Source organism: Urocampus carinirostris, chromosome 3, assembly GCF_059441175.1.
Source record: "Urocampus carinirostris isolate Australia breed hairy pipefish chromosome 3, RoL_Ucar_1.0, whole genome shotgun sequence".
Classification (NCBI taxonomy): Eukaryota; Metazoa; Chordata; class Actinopteri; order Syngnathiformes; family Syngnathidae; genus Urocampus; species Urocampus carinirostris.
The window spans coordinates 56,100,493-56,123,141 of record NC_142351.1 but is presented as its reverse complement, the minus strand read 5'-3'; the positions used below and the strand labels follow the sequence as shown (position 1 = coordinate 56,123,141).

At 39.0% G+C, this 22,649-nt stretch overlaps 1 protein-coding gene across 1 annotated transcript; it reads right to left on the bottom strand.

The window, feature by feature from the left end:
- On the bottom strand, nt 1–21,688 carry ect2l (epithelial cell transforming 2 like). The gene is made up of 21 exons (XM_088330077.1): nt 21,572–21,688; nt 21,245–21,357; nt 21,022–21,184; nt 20,694–20,949; nt 20,424–20,610; nt 18,197–18,314; nt 17,962–18,127; nt 10,492–10,620; nt 10,329–10,421; nt 10,045–10,254; nt 9,870–9,973; nt 8,349–8,459; nt 8,183–8,269; nt 6,751–6,860; nt 6,530–6,677; nt 4,308–4,381; nt 4,074–4,230; nt 3,932–3,997; nt 2,023–2,111; nt 289–461; nt 1–224 (listed from the first exon to the last, which is right to left on the bottom strand). The coding sequence occupies exons 1-21, from the start codon at nt 21,641–21,643 to the stop codon at nt 100–102; spliced, it is 2,751 nt and encodes a 916-aa protein (XP_088186203.1). The 5' UTR covers nt 21,644–21,688; the 3' UTR covers nt 1–99.
- Nucleotides 21,689–22,649: the final 961 nt, after the last annotated feature.

The following is a 22,649-nucleotide window of genomic DNA, read 5'->3' as shown; positions in this document are numbered from 1 at the left end:
TTTAACTGGGAGATGAAAAGGGAACAGCCTTTATTTGATGCAATCCAAACCGGTTTACATGAGGTCAACTTGTTGCTCCTTTAGTCATCTTGTTGCCCATTACTTCAGAGTTGTTTTCATGGCGGCGCAGAGCACACAGAGAAAGTGATCCATCTCCTCACCTCTCTCTGTAGCGCAAAGCCATGAGTGAGACGGGCTCTCCAAGTAAAAGGCGTGCTTCACGTCTAGAAAAATAAGAGTATGTTGACAAAACTGAGTGCATGATTGTGTCTGTGAGGGATAACTTACAGCGCGAGTGTGTGATCTTCCTCACAGTCAGACTTGCAAGTGCCACGGAAGCCAGGAACGTGTGTGTGCTCCTGTGCACGAGCGTGAAAGGCTTATGCTGCATTTGCCTTTGAGTCAAGATCAAAACATCCGTGAACAGGAAGAGGCTGACATCTGCCACATGCTCGAAGACCCTTACCAAAAATTATCCACACAAATAACTTAAATCAATACTTTTCAAATAGGGCAATGTTGGTCAAAAGGGGTAATGGGTGCTGCTTGACCCCTGATTCAAAAAAACAAAACAAAAAACACACCAAAAAATGACATACACGATATATATAAAGACAAATGATATATTTATAAACAATAAATACATTTTAAAATATCAGTAAGAGTAGATAATAACACTGCTTTGCACTTTGTACTTCACAGCCTCAGTGCTTTATTTTTTGTTGTCGCTGTAACCGTATTTGCGCCTAAAATGAACTGCACTCGTGCGGCCGTGATCCGTTATCCCCAATCCCATAGTCCTGAGACAGCCAGAAAGCAAATTTGATGGAAGCGTGCTGTTCTGGCCTGCCTAAAATGAAATGTAATGCTGTAGCGGTGATCCATTATCCCTGGCCGACTATTAAGTCCGGGCCGCTGAAGCGCGCGACTTCGACTATTACTTAGAGCGGAGCTTGAGTGAGCAAATTTGTTTGGTGTTTTCGCCCAAAATTACGGCACACATGGAGCCATCTATTATTCCTGGTCAACTATTGATGTGAGCGCAGGCCATGTTAAAAATGGGGTTGGGGCGACTTTACAAGGAGGTTTCTGCTCCCCAATAACCATGATGGACGAGGGATTACAGTAATGTTTCTGCACAACATCTTGCTCATGTTAAGTATTACTTTTATCATTTTACTTCATTTTATTAACCAAAAAACAGACAAATAATATTTAAAACCAATAACAAAACATCTCCTTATAAACTGATTTTGTTTTAAATGAGGAAATAATACTTATTAAAAAACAAAATGGCAGTCACATAATTTATTATTTTTCACATTTTACGAAAAAGAGTTGTACATTGAGAAAAATAATATCTAAAATAGGGAAAATTACCTATGAAGAACAAGGCAATTTTACCGGGAAATAATATTATTTCACCTTCTGTTTAACTACTTTAAGCGGTTCTGATAAATAAAAAACCTTTTATGGGGTCTTCCAAGTAGAAACAATTTGAATTATGATTTGATTTATGATCGAGATTTATATTATTTTCATGTGTCAGAAGTAAATAAACCAGAGTAAACTTTTGGTAGCAACAGTAGCAACCCTGCTAGAAATAGAATAGAATAGAATAGAATTTCCTTTTATAGTCATTCTTTGTAACCATGCACACAGAACGAAATGTCGATACACCTGACCCGTACAGTTTAACTGTAGTGAGCCGATGCAGCCGCAGCCAAACAAGGCGCCGCCATTTTAGACACAACTGCTGTCTTGGGAGTCATTAGGTGACCAAACCCCCCAATTCCAACCCTTAATGCCGAGCGCCAAGCAGGGAGGCAATGAGTACAAATGTTGTAAGTCTTAGGTATGACTCGGGCGAGGCTTGAACCAGCGACCTCTCAGTCTCTGAGCGGGCGCCCTACCATCTAGGCTACCGAAATGATAAAAGCACCCCAATTCTCAGAAATTAAATGAAAATAACAGGATTCTTGATAAATGAAAACTATTTGAAATTTTGTATGAAATTGGCACCTGAGAGATTCCGGGATGTGGTCATTGTTGCTGTGTAACAAGGCAACATCTTGACTGGTGATCAACTGCCGGTTTCCCACCCGGAGAGGCTGCACACAGACGAACACGAACAAACAGCAGTGTTTCCCAACCGTGGAAAAAAAAGAAATATATATAAGTTCACAATTTTTTTATTTTGTTTTGATTTGTTTTTTATATTAACTTTATTTTGACTTTGTAAAATGAGAAAATATACTTAAAATCAGCAAAATTATCGACCACTTTTGACAACTACTTTTTAATTAACTAGCAGAAAAAGATAATTTTCTTATTTTACTGTACATATTTTTTCTTGTTTCTTGCACAAAAACAATAAACAAAAGTAATAGAGTAGACCAAACATGCATTACTTTGATATTCCATTTTTGTTGTTGCTTTTTTTCTAGTAAAATTAAATATACTTACAATTCTTCGATGTACCGGTAATTTGATTTGAACAACTTTGTCAAAGTGAGAAATGAAACATAATCAAAAATGTCACTTTTGAAACAAATAAAAAGAACTAGATGGAAAAGAAGTCATGAATAATCCTTAACAAATAATAGTAATACTTAATTCTGATAATTAAACACACTATTTCTGCATTTTTTTTTTTTTTTACTAAAAAAAGACTTAGAAAATGCTATGTTTGGTTATGTTTGGTTACAGTTTCAGTGACAGACTGCTGTCACTGTCTTGTACTACGGACAGACTGAAGAGATCTTTTCTTCCTCATGCCATGAGGCTCTTTAACTCCACCCGGCAGAGTAAAGGCCCACATTAAACCACACCACCTACATTGGATATTACCGAATCTTACTGCATTATGTATTCTGTGTAGCACTATTTAGTTACTCTATATAACATGCTAAAGTGGGCATTTGCACGTCACACTGGGTATTTGTATATTGTATTCTTTTGGCTTTATTATTGTATTGTTCTCAGCTCAGGGATGCTGCTGGAAATGTGAATTTCCCTTAGGGGATGAATAAAGTATCTATCTATCTATCTATCTATCTATTTACAAAAGCTTTTGTAGTATTGTTGTTGTTTTTATAGGGTAAACTCTAGCGACATTTTCATAAAAAGTAGTTATCTGGATAGCCTTAGCATCTAATTTAGATGATTTTATCAACGAATTTTCTTACTTGAAATAGATGTCTTTGTTTTTGTAGTTAAAAATAAAAGGAATGCAGTAGATCAAATACACATTATTTTTACTACAATGTAATTTTTTGGGAGTAAATACAAATATACTTAAAATATTTTACATTGATTTTTTTCATTTGAACGGTTTATTTCATCTATTCGCCCCTAAAAAGAACAAAAAAAGTCATGAATAGAATGACGCAAAAAGAAAAGAAGGCATGATTAAATTGTAAATAATAGTAATGCATAATAATTTTTCTTGATAAAGTGTCTACCCATTGTTTTACTGAAATAAACACTAAAAAAGGTGTTTAACTCTATGTTTGACAACATTTCTCTAGCTGGACTTTTGGCAGTGTATTTGAGACCAGACTTGCAGCTGTAATCGCAGCAAAAGGTGGAGCTAGAAAGTATTAAGCCAATGGGGCTGAGTAATTTTGCTCACTGACTTTTTCGTTTTTTATTTGTTAAAAAAGTTTAAAATATGCAATAAAGTGTGTTCCACTTCATGGCTGTGTCCCACTTATTGTTGATGCTTCACAAGAAATTACCGTTTTATATCTTTATGTTTGAAGTCTGAAATGTGGCAAAAGGTCACAAAGTTCAAGGGGGCCAAATAGTTTCGCAAGCCACTGTAATCTCATGCCACACTGTTTTGCCGAGGCATACTGTTTAAAATCACTGTTATTCAGAATAAGCTTGTGATTGAAAGTGTCAGAAAGATAAAGAAATGAAGTTCTACCGGACAGCTTTGGATCAACTGCTGGGTTTCTTCCAACAGCCTGTCTCTTTCGCAGTTGCGCTTTAGCTAAAACGACACCGAAAAAGGATTAGACTATTTTCTGACAATGTTTGATGTTTGTTCTTGACGTTTTACTTTTTACCATTTGGACAAACTGTGTGTATCGCTGCAACGTGTTGAGCGCAGCAGAAACGTGCGTGTGATCGGGATGACTGGCGGGCGTGTGCAAAGTCAGAGCTTGCAACAGGGTTGTGTATTCTTGGATTCGCCACACGGGACAAAGCAGCAGCTCCTGTAAGCTTTGAAGGAAAAAGAAAACACAAATGACTGAACTGAATAATGTGTGCGGACATTGCACGAGTAATCCTAAAGTTACCTCAGCATGTGCGTTGACAGAGTTCTGTCGGTTCTTTTCAGAAAAGCTCGAAATGCTGGTTTTGCATCCCTGCACTGAAAATGCAGAAATACAAATTTCTACGCTGCAAAATAATTTCTAAAAACAGTTTTGTTGTTGTTGTAATTATGGATGGACAATAAATGTTTTTTTTTCCCCACTGATACGGAACATTAAATAAAACTGCTTCAGGAGATAAATAGCAATAACTCCATGTTTTAAGTTTTTTTATTTCTCCCCCCCAAAAAAAAAAAAAACTAAAATCTATCCATCTAATCTATAAATATCTTATTTCTTTGGCATTGTTAAATGATCAAAAGCAAAAATCTCATATGACAAATAATTTCAGAACTTTTTTTCTTTATTAAAAAAATAAATAAAATAAAACTCATTTTTTATATAACAAGAAAATTACGTTAATAAAAAGATGAAAATAGGATTTCAAAATAAACTAACATTCCTGCCAATTGAATAAAAACATTTTGTGCAAATTGGTTTTCCTAATAAGAAATTAGCACCATGCAATTAGAGCATTTTTGCACATTTTAAGTATAATTTATCTTTGTTTTCACCCATTTTTCCAATATAGAAGATAAAATAATCATTAAAATAATCAGGGATGCCTGATAATCGTTTTTTTAACTAAAACTAATATTACCAGCCTCTGGAAATCAATAGCGACAACAAATTACTTCTTTTTTTTTTTTTTTTTACACCATTCTATATTTAGGAAAAAATATAAAAACACATGCAAAATCCAATTATTTTTATGTGTGGCTTTAGAATTGTTTACAATTAAAATTGGTTTGAACAAATGTATTGACACTAATAACAGAAAACAATCATGACAATCTCAACAGCAATTAAGCACATTCACAATATTATATTTCAATATGACTTTTTTAACAGCAAGCACAATGTGAGGTTTGAACAACCCTTCTCGAAAATCTTAATAGCAATCAAGCATATTCACAATGGTAAACATATCTCTAAACAGTTGTGTGGGAGTCTAGAGCTTGACTTTATCAATATTGGAGAAAGGGTTTAAGATTATGGTTGTGTTCATCAGATAAAAAGACATCACTTTTATACATAATATAAATACTGAAAAACTTCAATTCAAAGATATATACAAATGTTGAAGCACACATGGAAAACTACATCCAATAAATTGTCACACATGCCTTGGCTAAAAGATATATATCTGTCATTTATATAAAGTGGAATTATCTTGCTCTATGCACTAGTTGCTATAATATATACAAATAGGTACAAAAATGCCAATACAGAAATGGGAATACTACACCGGAGGATTATAAAGTTTGCGCACTCATGCTCACGGGGGTCTCTCATAGCGGCGCACATGGACCAAATGTATGGATAATTTGCTATAAAGTAAAAATATGTACAGTACACATGATATATGTTTAGTACAGAATAGAAATACACCAGTGAGACACTAGTTGGTAGATTTGGTTGGATAGCTGTCAATTCAAATCAATGAGCTGTCAATTTATACACAAAAACACTCAGGAGTGTAATTCTAAAAATCATTTAAGAACAAAACTTGAATAAAGCACTCTATCCAATACCCATCCATCCATTATCTGCTCCACTTATCCTCAGTAGGGTCTTAGGGTTGCTGGAGCCCATCACAACTATCTTCAGGCAGTGGGCAGGGGACACCCTGAACTGGTCGCCAGCCAGTTGCAGGGCACGCAGAGACAGACAACTCACGTGCTCATTCAGAGCTAGGGACAATTTGGACCGGCCAATCAATCTGACACGCATGCTTTTGTAACGTGGGAGGAAACTGGAGTGCCCGGAGGAAAACCCATGCAAGCTCGGGGAGAACATGCAAAGTTCGATCTCATGACCTCAGAACTGTGCCGCACCTGCGCCAACCACTACGCGGCCGTGCTGCCCTTCTCTCCAATACCTTGCACGCGTAATGAAGAAGAGAGAAGAAGCACTAATGTTGTGCACTATTGCTATAGGAACTCAAAATATTTTCTAATGAGGAACAAGAATGTTAGTAATAATACTCGGCTTATTCTATAATCATAGTGTGGCTACTCTTTGGCTATATTTTTCTACCAGGCCGCTATCTGTGGCGTCACATTTGGCTCATTATTAGTTCGATAACACTTGGCCTGATAATTATTGTGCATCGCTTGTGATAATGCATCAATATTGGTTGTTACCTTGTCAATAGTAGTCAGTGCAGTAGTGTAGTTGTTTAGGTAGTTCGTATACACTTTAAGATCTGCACACAGTTTCAAGCACACGTCACCAACACACTGCTCAGCACCCCACTGCAGTATTCTTGCATCTAAATCCGCCTTGAACGCTCTGTGACCAACAAACGGGAGACATTCACAGAAACAAAACCGGAATGAGAATGCTGAGTAGGCGTTGCGCTTACTTGTTGACGTCCAGTATTTTGGCAACGGGGCTCAAGACACTGAGCATGTCTGCATAACTGAGGATGGCTCTTTTGGAATTGAGGGCTGCAGTTAGAGGCCCCTGGTAAGCCTTTAGCACAGAAGAGGTCAGAGAGAAATGAGGAAATGAAGAACCAGGGGTATCATTTGTACAGAAGCGCATCTTCCCCCAAAAATGAAGCATTGCAGTGAATGCATTCTAAACTTTTAAAGTCCAATTAGAAAATAAAAAAAAAATCGTACAACTATTGAATTTCTTTTGCTTATCTTAAGTACTGTATTATTCAGAATATTTAGCTCTTTTTAAATTAATGTCCTTATTTAATTGTTTTTTGTCTAATTTGTAAACAGACTTTTTGTAGTGTGCTTGCAGCTTCACAATGAAAAAACACATTATAAATGACTTTTATTATTTTATAATCTATTGCATTTTTCTTTGTTTAACTGTAGTTTTTGTAGTACGGAGCTGCAAAAATATTAATAGTATTCTCAATGTAACTTTTTTTTTATTTCAAAAATGGGTCTTTATTTTTACTTGATTCTTACTAGACTTTTGCATTGCTGTACTGAAACAAAACAAGTAAAATGTCCAGTTAAGATAATATGGTATAAGTATAAAAATATCATTATATAAGACAAAATAAATGCTTGCAATTCACTGGTGCAAAAGGTTTAGTAAACCTAGAAAAAAAAGAGAGAAAAAAAAATTCATACGTAGATATAAAGAAACTACAATTACAAGATTTATTATTTTGAAAATACTGTTGCAAAGTCAATTATTTGTAAAACAGTACACTTAAGTTTATACATTTATGGATTTAAACAATATGTACGTTCAAAATTTGTAGTAAAATGACGGTAATGTGTAGCTTATATTTTCAGTTGCAGGAAGTCCTTCCCATTAGGAATTTCCACTGGGAAACGCTACCTTTATTTTTTGCATTGCCCATTATAAATGTCCATAATTTATACCTAATCCTTGCACTATACACATTTCATTATTTTATAGTTTCCTGTTTAAGGGGATGACACCTCATAGGACAATGCCATACAAACTAATGCCAGCTGCGGTTAATCACGAGGAAGGAAATGCAATGGCAAAGCATAGTCAACAGTGAGCAGTGTCAGTGTCATTTTTAAGTAGACTTGTGAAACATGGCAACGATTTCAAGTATTTACAAGAACTTCACCCAAATTCAAGCACTTTTCAACTCTTGAAAACACAATATAACAATTCCAGCATTTTCACTCATATGAACCCGTTGTCTGAGACAGAAGTGTATATGTTTATATATTTTCTTACCAGTTGTTTTTTGGTGTATAAACGGTTGAATTTGCAATTATTTGGCGTTTTGACGCGTAAAAGGAGAGACTCAAAGGGATTCCTAATCCACAATCTTTAGGTAGACGCACCTTGACAACTGAGCTTAGTCTGCTGATGTACAAAAGCTCGCTGAGTTGCAATTCTCTAACGATGACACCTCTCCAGTCTAACTGCGTCTGAAAGAAAAAACGAGCTAAGGCGAAGCTGTATCTGTACTCTGGCACGAGTGAGAGATATGCACACAGCACATCCCACCTGAGGAAGACCGGATGGTGCGGAAATATCTGGCACTTCATTTGTGTCTCTCTTTTCTTTCTCTTCACTCCATTTTGTCAGGAAGCTGGCAAGAAACTCGAATGGTCTCATCTCAAAATGTCAACACGGGGGATTGAAGACAAGTAAGTTAGTCAACGACTCCAAACTGAGTCATACACGCTGACCAACGTTCCCTCTAATCCAGGGGTCTTAAAACTCAATTGACTTGGGGGCTGCTAGAACTAGGTTTTGAGTCAAGTTTTGCCGGATCTGGTTTCAAAGGCAGAAACTCCCTGAAAATTAATGTAAGATGCATCCAATATCATTTAAGCAGTGCCACAGCATTTGCTATCTCCTTCCATACCCTGGCAGACCTTCATTTTGCATCATAAAGTGAATCAAACATTTCACAAACAGTTTGTAAAAAAATATTAGTTAAACATAAGGCTTTCATATAATGACAGTTGCCACAAATCATGGTTGTGGGCCACAAATGGCCCGGGCAAGTTATAGGCCCATGTAAAGAGAGAAAGTGGGAAGCACGTGCAGCGAGAAGAAAGAACATCTGAGTTTAATAAATTTCCTGAGGTTTTTGCTTTCAAAGAAATTTAATGTCAGAATAAAATAATTTACTAATATGTTTTAAGCAAACATTGAAGATTATTTAGCACCTACTGGTTGTAAAAAAAAAACTTTGATTCATTAAAGCAGAATATACATTTAAATCATCAGCAAAAATACATGAATTATTATATTAATGTGCATTTCTTCAAATACTCGTAGGTTAAGAAATTTGTATTATTTGACATAACATCACCTAAAGGTTGATGACATGATTGTCTGCAATATCGGTTGTATGGATACACCCAAAAAACAAAATTATAGTGAAAGTGTAGGGTTTGGTCACTTGTACGAATTGAGAAAAAAAATACACACAAAAAAAGTAAAGAAAAAATAGTGCAGTTTGGTCACCTTGAGTATCTGTAGTTTGTTTTCTTCCTTGTGCTTTGAACCACCCGTTTCAGTTGCAGTACACTATAGAGACATCTAGTAGTAAAATATTACATATTGTACCTTTAAGTTAATGTTTTTTCAATCAGATTGAACTGTATGCCATGGCCATGCTGTATTTTCAACCCCAAAAATGCTGCGATTAGGTACTGTTCTTGGAGACCTACTAAAAAAATCCACAAAACGTGAGTAAAGTCACAGAAGACACGTTTCCATAACTGGGAATGTCATTTAACTGACTCTAGTGAGTTTTGCAGCCTGTCCAATAGTAAATCAACCAACTCTTTAAAATTGGGGGAAAAAAAGTGTGTTGCTGAAAACTGAATAACATTTGATTTGGTATGAGGTTTTGGACTTGTGTGATAATGGTTTGGTTGCCGCACACAGGACTTTTGTAGATCAACATGGTCCCAACAATGCTCACAGACTTTGTATCAATGCTCAAACCCATTGAAAATTCGAGGGAACGTTGATGTTAACTAATTTTATTTCATTCTATTCTATTTTTACCTCCACCTGTTTGCTGAGAATAGTAAGTCCCTCAGTGAGCGCGACGCTCAGGTCTTCAGACGAACACAGATCCTCAAGACAGACACCCTCCCACAGTAGATGGCCTGCAATGTTGCCAGAGGACATAAAACTGCGTACTTGTTTTCAAAACCCTGCTAAAAAGGGCGACACCGACCCAAAGCTCTGCCTCGGGCTTGAAGACCGACTTGCTGGAGCTGAAACTCCAGAATGCTCTTCATCTCTTTCAGGGCTTCTTCCATCCATCGAGCCTCTCTGCACCAGCCCAATAAGACTGCCTCGTTCATGTAACGTAGTGCTGGACTTCCTTCTGGTGCTTTGGAAATCCCAATGGCGCCGGTAGTGCCATCCCACCAATCGCCAAGGACTAAAGATTTTTCAAAACATTTTGGACTAAATATTATTTCAATAATACATTAAGATTTGGACAGCCGGTCTCACTATTTTGAAAACTTCCAGTGGCCAGTCCCATGGGAGCCCAAACCTTCAGACCAGTAAGAGCGGCCATTTTTTGCATGAGTGCCACACCAGAAGCTAGAAAATAAGAACACTTCAGACACAAAACCGCAGCAAATGAGTCAAAGTGAAAACTGAGATCACCCACACGATGCTGCACACGGTGAAAAAATGTCAATCACGCCACCTTGCTCAGAAGGGACCACCAAGGTGGACAGTTTTTCCCAGAAATCTCGGTGGGCCTGAGTTAGTATGGTTTTGTCTGATAAGTAGCTGTCTGCAGGAGCAAGAGATATCATCATGATTCAAAGACAATAGATGTCAAAACATTGGCTTTGAGAATTTTGTTTATGATTGCATGAATCAACTGTTATAAATGACTGAACTTGTTCTCTCTGCAGTGGCTGGGTTGGATTTAATTCTGATCACTATCTGTGATAGTTTCAGAGTTAACTCAATTACAATAGAATGCTAACCTACATAACCACGTTAACTTGGCAAAAGTTGGGAGAGAGTTTGCTATTGGTGTCGCTTACAGCAACAAGGAAGTCAAAGTGCTAACACCTAGTAAGTTCTGTTTGGGTGCCTGGAGAAGCAGGTCAAAGGACCAAAAACTCCGAACGACTTTTCAATTTTGTTTTACTTTTGCGTGTAGTGACTGGCGACAACTTTGCCATGACCCAAAACAGGCCAGGAACCGTCAGCAGTGGAGAAAACTGTCCAGAGTTGCGTCCTCAGTAGTGCTGTGATCACCCACGCAATTAAGGCATTCCTGAAATGCAAACCGCTTACGTGGTTCCCTTCGGACATCATTTAGCATGGTAACGCTACCACAGTGAAAGAGACTGTTATTGTATTAGTCCTGCGGCATCTCACTGCTGAATCTGTGCCAGCCAAAGCATGGACCTAAAGTTTGTGCATGCTATCCTCTGCCCTGAAATAGGTTTTCCTTTTTGAGATTGTCTTTTGTGCCGAGTTTTGTTTTTGTTTTTATCATTTTCCCCAGCTCATCTTTGTTGATTGCATTAATAACATCCAACCAAGAAACAAACAAAGACACATCTTGGTTTGTGATCAGATATATAGTAAGTTAGTGTGGTAAAGGAAAAATGACTTGATTAGAATAACACTCAGTTACCTAACTGTCCTGCGAAAGCGTTGACTTACCTTAAATTGAAGCAAACTGTGTGGTTTTCCCCTCTTTACAGCGTCAGTCAAATCCCGATCTATCAATCTCTCTTTCTGTCTTCTATTCAGACGTGAGTAGAGTAGCCAAATATTTTACTCAAATAAAAGTACGGTTACTTCAGAATAATATTACTCAAGTGGAAGTAAAAGTAGTCTTACAAATACTTGAGTAAAAGTAAAACATTACTTACACTGAGCAACGTCGTTTATTATTTATTGATTTTTTTGAAACAGCCATTCAGATCATCAAATTATCAAAGTCCATCCAATCAACAAAAAATATATATTTAATTCAAACGTAGATTAAAATAATCAACATAAGTTTATGTGCTTTAATAGACAGTAAAATAAGAATAGTACAAATTGAATAAATAAATTAAGCACATGTAGCCTCAAGTAGCACGTTTAAAGCCCTAATACTTATCTTAACAGGCTCTGCAAGCAGAACAAGCTAGTCCATTAAATCGAACATAGGAGATATCGCATATTGTAGCTGGTGTTTCGCACCCTTTTTAAGGGCAACATGCTTTTGGTGTGAGGCCAGGTGTGCTCCTCCCCTTCCGTGTTTACACAGTTGGTATTGCTAAGCGACATTATTGATCTGTTTCATCTGTAAACTTACCCCCCCCCCACTGAAATTGCATAGGGTCACGTGACGAAGCTGCTACGTTTGATTGGTTTAACATGGTAGAGCCTGTCTGAGGTCTCCGTTGTAATAAAAACATGCGCGTACTTAGGTGGAGGGGATTTATTAAGTAATGAAGGAACAACTTTAATGTTGGTTACTTTAGCTGAGTAAAAGTACCGGGTTTTTTTTTCTTCACAAATTTATCCAAGTAAAACTAAATGTTAAAGGATTGAAAAATACTCCCAGAAGTACACAACTTCCCCAATCTTACTCAAGTAAATGTAACAGAGTAAAAGTATTCAGTAATACCCACCTCTTGTTCTATCACTCCCTAGTGACGTCGGCGCTGCCCTGTTATCTCTCACTTTTTGTGATTTATTGTTTTATTGTCTGCTCCTATCTTCTGTGTTTTTCTTCCCGTTTGACAACTACACTTTGGATGACTTTCTATCCTATGGACATGGGTTTTAGCGAACAAAAATGCGTTTATTCGAGGAATCAACTCCCTGCCCTGAAGAATTCTCGTGCCGGCGTGATGAGGGGGCCTATGGTGGAAGAAGAGCCGGAGCTAGCTAAGCGGCTAGCGGCGTTATAAGTCTTCGGTACCATCCGTAATCATTGTAAATGTGAACTCACTACCAAATAAGACCAACGAGTGCTGGTGGAAAACATCGAAGCGCACAGTGAGCGCAGTTGCTGTGTTTTGCGGAAACGTGGCTCACGTTTAGCACCCTGGACGCTAACGTGTAGCCACCCGGAGCTACCCGGAGCTATCCGGCTTCAGCGCCGCTATACAGAGACACGAAAGCCTACGGGAATCGGAGAGGAGACGGACTCGCCAACACGAGGTGGTGTATCCCTGGTCACAAAGAAAAAGACTTCCATCTGCGCCGGGACGTCGAACTTTTGGACTAGCGTGTGACGTCATCCACTCCGCTACACGCACCCCTAGGGCATCATGTTAAACTGTTAATAAACAACAGGGTAGACTGCTGGAAGTGTGAATTTCCCTACGAGGATGAATAAAGTATCTACCTACCTACCTACCTACCTACCTACCTACCTACCTACCTACCTACCTACCTACCTACCTACCTACCTACCTACCTAGTGCCTTGCTTTATTCAAATTTCTTCTGTAGATATGATGTAAACAAATTACCTTGAGTACTCGAATGTCTGTCTTGATTTGATTAAGGTCCGCAGCTAGTTGAGGCTGATGCTTCACTAGCTGCGGACCTTTATCAGTTCTTTGCATGCTTTGAAGCTGAAAGGCCACAAACAGCCACATCACACCCACCAACAACCAGCAGCAACACACTCACATTTCAGGAGCATGAAGTTAGGCGTGTGCTGAAAACCATAAAGCCCAGGAAGGAAGCTGGCCCGCATGGAGTACCAGGGAGGGTACTCAGGGACTGTTCCCATCCGCTGGCTGGGGTCTTCACCACCATCTTCAACCGGTCCCTGTCACAGGCGACCGTCCCACCTTGCCTCAAAACCTCCACCATCATTCCCATCCCCAAAAAGTCAGCAGTGGAAAGCCTCAACGACTACAGGCCTGTCGCTTTTACGCCTGTGGTGATGAAGTGCTTCGAGAGGTTAGTGTCCCAGTACATCAAAAACTCCCTGCCACTCACACTGGACCCCCACCAGTTTGCCTACAGGGCAAACCGCTCCACTGACGACGCCATAAATACAGCACTTCACACCGTGCTGAAACACCTGGACCACCGGGGGAGCTACGTCAGAATGCTCTTTCTGGACTTCAGCTCAGCCTTCAACACCATTATCCCGGAGATCCTGGTGGAGAAACTCACACACCTAGGTCTCGCTCCCTCCATCTGCCACTGGATAATGGAGTTCCTCTCAAACCGCCCACAGTCCGTGAAACTCGGTAACCACGTCTCTCCCACCCTAACACTGAACACTGGCTCCCCCCAAGGTTGTGCACTGAGCCCCCTGCTTTTTACCCTCTACACCTCCGACTGCTCACCGACCCACCCCACAAACACAATCATCAAGTTCGCCGACGATACCACCATGATCGGCCTTATCTCTGAAGGGGACGAGGCGGCGTACAGGGATGAGGTGGAGTCACTGTCAACCACCTCATACTGAACACCACAAAAACAAAAGAACTGATACTGGACTTCAGAAGGAATGGCAGGAATCTAGCACCACTCATCATAAAAGGAGACTGTGTAGAGAGAGTCCTCTCCTTCAGATTTCTGGGTGTGCACATCTCCGACGACCTCTCCTGGTCTGCAAACACCAGAGCGGTGGTAGGGAAGGCCCAGCAGCGACTGCATTTCCTGAGAGTGCTCAGGAAAAATCATCTAAAACAGCAGCTGCAGGTGTCCTTTTACAAAGCCACAGTGGAGAGCATTCTAACGTACTGCATTACGGTGTGGTATGCTGGATGCACAGCAGCAGACAGGAAACGCTCTAGAGGGTCATCAAAACAGCCCAGAAAATCGTTGGTTGCTCTCTGCCCATTCTGGAGGACATTGCCTGCTCTCGCTACCTCAGCAGAGCACAAAACATCATCAAGGACTTTTCTAACCCCGGCCACCACCTCTTCGACCTGCTGCCTTCCGGCAAGCGCTACAGGTCACACGAAACAAAAACAAACAGACTCAGAAACAGTTTCTTCCCCACAGCCATTACCTCCCTAAACAGACACCGCACAAAAAACTCTTGCAAAAACACAACCTCATGCGAACGTAAAATGGTACTTAAAGTGCATCCGGAAAGTATTCACAGCGCCTCACTTTTTCCACATTTTGTTATGTTACAGCCTCATTCCAAATTGTATTAATTTAATCTCTTATCTCAAAATTCTACACAAAATACTCCATTATGAAAATGTGAAAAAGTTTTTTTTTAAAAAATGAAATGAAATGCTCTGCATTTATATAGCGCTATTTAAGTCAATGACTTCCCAGAGCGCTTTACAATGTGCTCCACATTTCCCAATAGCGGCCTTGCAGCCATGTAAGGCGCTAACCTGCTTATTGGGGGCATTAGGGGTTCAGTGTCTTACCCAAGGACACTTCGACATGTAACACGGACGAGCCGGGATTCGAACTGGGATCCCTTGATCCCAAGACGATTGCTCTACCTCCTGAGCTACTGCCGCCCCCAGTAGTTTTACTTTTTTTGAATTTATTAAAAATAGAAAACTAAGAAATCACATTTACATAAGTATTCACAGCCTTTGCTTGATACTTTGTTGATCCACATTTGGCAGCAAATACAGCCTCAAGTCTTTCTGAATATGATCCCACAAGTTTAGCACACCTATCTTTAGGCGGTTTTGCCCATTCTTCTTTGCAATAAGTCTCAAGCTCAATCAGGTGGATGGGAGACGTTTGGGCACAGCCATTTTCAGATCTCTCCAGAGATGTTCGATCGGATTCAAGTCTGGACTCTGGCTGGGCCACTCCCGGACATTCACGGAGTGGTTCTGAAGCCAATCTTTTGAGATCTTGGCTGTGTGCTTTGGGTCGTTGTCCTGCTGAAAAATGAACCTTCGCCCCAGACTGAGGTCAAGAGCGCTCTGGAGCAGGTTTTCATCCAGGATATCTCTATATATTGCTGCATTCATTTTTCCTTATATCCTGACTAGTCTGCCAGTTCCTGCTGCTGAAAAACATCCCCACAGCATTGTACTGCCACCACCATGCTTCACTGTAGGGATGGTATTGGCCTGGTGATGAGCGGTGCCTGGTTTCCTCCAAACATGGCGCCTGGCATTCACACCAAAGAGTTCAATCTTTGTCTCATCAGACCAGAGAATTTTGTTTCTCATGGTCTGAGAGTCATTCAGGTGCTTTTTGGCAAATTCCAGACGGGCTTCCATGTTCCTTTTACTAAGGAGTGACTTTCGTCTGGCCACTCTACCATACAGGCCTGATTGGTGGATTGCTGCAGAGATGGTTGTCAATCTGGAAGGCTCTCCTCTTTCCACAGAGGAACGCTGGAGCTCTGACAGAGTGACCATCGGGTTCTTGGTCACCTCCCTGACTAAGGCCCCTATTCCCCGATCGCTCAGTTTAGAAGGCCGGCCAGCTCTAGGAAGAGTCCTGGTGGTTACAAATGAAATGATCTGCATTTATATAGCGCTTTTTAAGTCAAATGTCTTCCATTTACGAATAATAGAGGCCACTGTGCTCATTGGGACCTTCAAAGCAGCAGAGATTTTCTGTATCCTTCCCCAGATTTGTGTCTCAAGACAATCCTGTCTCGCAGGTCTACAGACAGTTCTTTTGACTTCATGCTTGGTGTTTGTGCTCTGACATGCACACTCAACTGTGGGACCTTATATAGACAGGTGTGTGCCTTTCCAAATCATGTCCAATCAACTGAATTTACTGCATGTGGACTCCAATTAAGCTGTAGAAAGATCTCAAGGATGATCAGTGGAAAAAAGATGCACCTGAGCTCAATTTTGAGCTTCATGGCAAAGGCTGTGAATACTTATGTAAATGTGATTTAATTTTTTTTTCACATTGTCACAATGGAGTATTTTGTGTAGAATTTTGAGATAAGAGATTAAATGAATACAACTTGGAATGAGGCTGTAACATAACAAAATGTGGAAAAAGTGAAGCGCTGTGAATACTTTCCGGATGCACTGTATGTCTGTTTCTTGCACATGTTGACTGCACTATGTTTACTGCTTACCTTGCACAATGTTTGACTATTTTTTTGCACTATGATGACTATTTTTTGCACCAAATGCATATGTTGACTATTTTTTGCACCAAATGCATATGTTGACTATTTTTTTGCACTATGATGACTATTTTTGCACCAAATGTATAATTGCACAAACCCTTACGATACCAAACTGTATTACGATACCAAACTGTATGTAACATCCTACATGCCGACATTTCTTGTGTAAATATTGAGTAAATTATAACTATAACCTTATCCTCCTTGTTTTATAACCTTATCTTCTCTGTTCCTTTATCTTCTTGGCTTTTTTACCTCACTGTGAATGTGTGAAACTGAAGTGTCATGCCCAATTTCGTTGTCACAATATGTTAACCCATTTTGTAACAATGACAATAAAGGTATATTCTATTCTATTCTATTCTATTCTTTTTAGTTACAAAGAACCTCGAAACCAGAGATGTCAAACTCAGTTAGGCTCTGGGGCCTGATCGAGACTTTCTGTTCTCTGGCGGGTTGGATAAGTAAAAGAATGTCAATTTCAAATTTTTAGCTTTGGTAGTAAACTACCCTACATATTCTAATCACGAGTGTCGAGGGATTATTTTCTAATCACAACATATTTATTCACAATCAATGGAGGAAAAATCATTTTTATCTTTGTGATCGAATGTGTTAACTGGTTTATTTTAACTGAGTGGATGTAGTTTTACACCTGAACAGACTCGCCATGTTACAAACTCAACACTATCCCCTGGAGAGAGCATTTGGTTTTCATTCATTTTAAAAAAAAACATGCATTTTAATAGAACTGACCTAGAGACTTACTTCTTTTTTGACATACTCATAAATTTATGGCATGTCAGAATAAATTTGCTCTAAATTGGTACAAATAAATCACAGTTATATTGTGTTTGGAGGCCACACTTTAGATAATGAGATTGATTATGAGGGTTTTAAGCCATTTTCCTGATAAAAAAAGAACTATTGTGGTGCCCAAAAGGCGAGATGAGCTTAATAAAAATATTGAATTTGCTTCTTCAAATAACGTTTCTTTTTCAAAATAATGTATGGACCCTCTAAACACTACACTACACTACAAAGGATAAGACAGTCTCACTGCAAAACAGTTGGATTTCTTCTGTTCCTCCTGGCGCCAAAATGCCGAGACGTTCAACCGTGTATCCAGAAACGGCCGCTTCTACTTGGGTCAAGAGTGCTGAGAGAGTCCCCCAGTGGTCATAAAGCACCACGATCACGTCCGCCCTGGCACCGCTCAGCACCAGCTAAGTGACACACGGGCATAAAACAATGTTGACTGCATGTTCAATCGCTTCTTGAAGATAGCAGATCACCTCGTATGCAGGGATTTTATTAGACACCAATAGCAAGCTGCTTGCAGGATGTCTGGAGATGTTGGGATGTTCTCGCAAGGCAGGTTGGGAGACGTATTTGGAGAGTGGCCTACTAGCTCTGCTTGAAACATTTCAAAAAGCAATTATTAGCTATTGTTCTTACAGGAAAGTATCATTCTTGATATGTCTCTTGTTGCTGCACCAGCCACATGGTTTGGGCTCCTCTTAGGGAGAGACTCTAGCAAAATTATTTTGGGTGGAAAAATTTAAAAAACACTGTATGCTGTTCTTTTGTCTCTTTCAGTGTATCGAACTATAAGGTTCACCTGGTTATAGGGCGCATCCTCAAAATATCCCACGATGATATATTTGTCATATATAAAGTGCACTGGACTATAAGACAAATTAAATTAAAACTACAGTAAGAGTGAAGCTTTTATTCAAGGGACATTGTGTTGTGTTTGAGTTCTAGATTTCGTTACAAGTACTACAAAGTACAAGGTAAAATACAAATCACATATACTCAAACTGATACTTTTTTAAATCAGACTTTGGCAAGGTTTAGGGGGGTACCTTTGGCAGCAATATGGCAGACAATCATGTCAGCTTCATCTAGGTGAGGCTAGTGTTTAAAAAAAAAAAAAACATTTGTCTTAGCCTATGAGTGGGCAGCACGCCGGCTAGGTGGTCAGCACACGGCCCCACAGTGCAGAGGTTCAGGATTCAAGTCCAGCTATCGCAGCCTGACTGTTTGGAGTTTGCATGATCTCCCCGTGCCTGTGTGGGTTTCCCCTGGGCACTCTGGTTTCCTCTCACATTCCCAAAAACATGAATGTCAGGTTAAGCTTTCCAAATTTTCCCTAGCAAGTGAGTTGTCTGTCTCTGTGTGCCCTGCGACTGTCTGGCAACCGGTTCAAGGTGTCCCCTGCCCCGAGGACAGCTGAATGAATGAATGAATGAATAAATGAGTATTTTAAAAAAATGCATGTTTATAAGGTAGTTCAAGTATTTTAGTTTTTAATTCAAATAAATATTTTTTATTACATGATAAGTATTTTTTCATCACTAGAAGGTAAAAATAATTCACAATGTCCCTTTATATAAAAAAAAAAACATCCAAAAGTAAAAAGACGAAACAAAACGTATTTCATAAAATGTGAATATTACGGAATCTTGTTTTACAGCTAAATTAACTTCAATGATAAAGTGTTATTCACTGTATTTCTGGTCTGTAGGCGCACCAGATTGAAAGTCACTTTCAAAATTTCTGAAAATATTTTTCCTTTTAGGTGAGCCTTATAATCCTGGAAATACACTCAATCATATAAATTAGCTTCAATACCAAAATCTTCACACTTGCTTTACTTGTCTAGTCCAACTTTACTTATCTAGTCCAACTTCCCACTATGTTTTTTCACTTTTGGTATTAGGTTACATATTTGACTGAAGTTTTATCTTTGTTTGCTAGGGGAGAAAAAGAAAACTGCAATCTTAACATGCAAATCATCTTTTGTACTTGTTTTATGGATGACTGTCTTAATGGGTTAAATAAGATAGCAACAGATATAGTTTATGTTCCAATTGTCAGTCATAAACAGGGTTGGGTAGGGTTACTTTAACTTGATTACTTTCAATTACTTTTGGATTACTCCAATACCAAATATGCTAATAAAAGACAAAATAAACTAAATATGAATAAAATGAAGACTCACAACACGTGGTAAGCTTTCTCTCCTGGCTTTGATCTCTTTGATCTCCGGCAAAACTAACATAAAATGCTACAGAAACAAAATGAAAATAAATCCAAACAGCTAGCCAACATCATTTTTGCCGTTCCATGTATTCCATTACTCCCCAATCCTGCACAAAATTTAGTAATTTTATTCATATTTAGTTTCTTTTCTCTTTTATTAGCATATTTGGCATTGGGGTAATCCAAAAGTAATTGAAAGTAATCAAGTTAAAGTAACCCTACCCAAACCTGGTCATAAATGATCATTTTGATAATATCACAATCTATTATACACAAAAAAAAAAAAAACGAACGCGTAAATAACTTAAAATGAGCATCTTATACCAGAAAATCTTGCGAATTTTAGTATTTTACTATAAATACAAGTGACAAAAAGAATAGGAACACAATTTTAAAAATGAGTGTTTGACTCTGTATGTTTTTTTTAAATTATTCTTAAGGGGCCTTGCATCACATTGTGATTTTAAACATAACCTGCTGGAGCACAACCCCTCTTCTTTCTCCACGCTCAGAACACTGCCCGTGCTCAGTCTCAAGTCAGGAGTTGCAGAACTCTTAAAAACTGTTCCAAGAGTGGTTCCTGGGCTTTGGAAGCTATTGCCACCAGATATACCCAACTTGGTGCTGCTGCTCCAGGCCTTCCTGGTTTTCAGTGCTATTCCTGCAGAAGGAAACAAAGTGCGTTATATTTCTTAGTGAACTACATTTTGTGAGTTTACATCACTCTTCATTCCTTCCACTTACTCTTCTCCTCACTGATTTTTGCTCTGGTCATCCGCCGGATGACTCTATCTTTCAATAACCCCTGTGCATCCTCTTCTTCCTCCCAACCATAAGCTGGCCCCACCGTGTGATATTCGTCTCCCTGTTGAGGCGTCAGCATTTCCAACGTGCTGACGCAGGAGACAAAGTGCTTCTTCCAGGCGCCATACTCATTTTCACCAGGCACGTAGGGAAGAAACCAACCTTGTCGAATGCAGCGCCCAGCCCAGAGACAGTCCTGATTTTTTTCAAACCCCTTTAAACTGTCCAAATAAGTCATGTGTAATTGCCAGCTTTATGGACTTCTCACCTGTTCAGCTAGAACCCTCCAGTGCCAGCTGACTTGGGCAGCAGCGCATAGGTCCAAAGGGGACAGGAAAGACATGATGTAAAGGGACAGGAAACGGGGCAAAACCGTAGTGAAATCCACTTGCGTCAATGGAAGAGCTTCGGTCAGCAGATCTCTGCAGAACCTGCATATAGTCGATGGTGTCTTGAGAAATGTGCATTTTACAGAACGATGAAAACTTCACCTGAGTTGAGGCTTGCTGCAACGATTGAGCAGAGAGTGCAGCAGGTATTTCTTTTGTTGGTGAGTCCAGAGATCAAACCAGTGAAGCACAAGGTTGATTCTCTCTTCAAATAACTATCAAAGAGTCAAGATAATTGAATGTCCATTTAATTTGAGTCAAAGCGGGAAATAAAATCGAATCACATGCAATTCTGTATTTAGTACCTGTTCATTTTGACTAAACTCGAAATTAAAACCAAATACTTTCCAACAGATTGAACCAAAATATGAGTAAATAATTCGCAATCGGCTATTTGCATCAAACATCAGATTTCGTTGTGGTTCCCACCTGCGTGTTCTCTGTGTGATTGCTCAACGGTGTCCAACGGCTAAACCGAACTGAGCTCAGCTTTTTTTCCATTATTAATAAAAGGCACGTGGAATCCTGATTTGACGCTCAATTGGGAGTGATCGTCATTCATTAAAATAGGCAAGTGATGCGTCGCGTTGCTCCAGGTCGCCAAGGAAACACATCAACACATTCCTACACAGTACACAGCGCCCCTATGCGGCAAGCATCAGCACAATATGAGCACGCGAAAAAAGTTGTTGCGTTTTATAAAAACACAAGGTGGCGCTTGGTGAACGTCGGACAAAGATTGACCTTTTCCCACCTTCAATTGAGTCATAATATATTGAAATGTGTAATATTGTATATGTAGGTGAACGCTTGTTCTTTTCAATATATGGAATAAATAAATCATATAAAAACTTCCTATTAGAATAGGTAATGTTCTCTAAATTGGCTTTAAGTAGAAAAATCTGATGAGAATATAGTTAAAAATTAGCAGAACATTTTGTTTGACATTTTCCCAGCTCAAACTAAGCATTGAAAGTGCCTGAACGTTGTTTAATACATCCAGCTATAAGTCAAATACATTTCTGATAACAACAAACTGAACATAACACCAACATAACATTTCCAACGTATTTATTTCATGTCCTTCAAAGTCCAATTCACCATGAATTAAATAGTTCTTTCCCTCATCAGGCTTTTTGTATTGATTCATTTTTCAGGACGACTTTGTGTCTTCCATTCTCTAACATTTGCCCCAAATCAAATAATGTGATAATGACATTAAATCATTGGCTTAACTAGCCCGTTTTGAGGGTGCTTAAGAGCCCCTAAAAATAGAGCATTTTAAAAACTCTTAATGATTTGCTTATTAAAGGAAAGGCTATGCTTATATACGATGGAAAACGCCAGATATTTTTCTTTTTCTAAAAAAGAACCCCCCCAAAAAAACGCTGCGTCAGAAATACTCCAATGCGTTGATATGATACAGTGCATTTGATTCCTAGCACAGCCCTTTTGTAGTTTTTGTGGTATTACACTAGACGTATTTTCTATAGTATGCATTCAGATT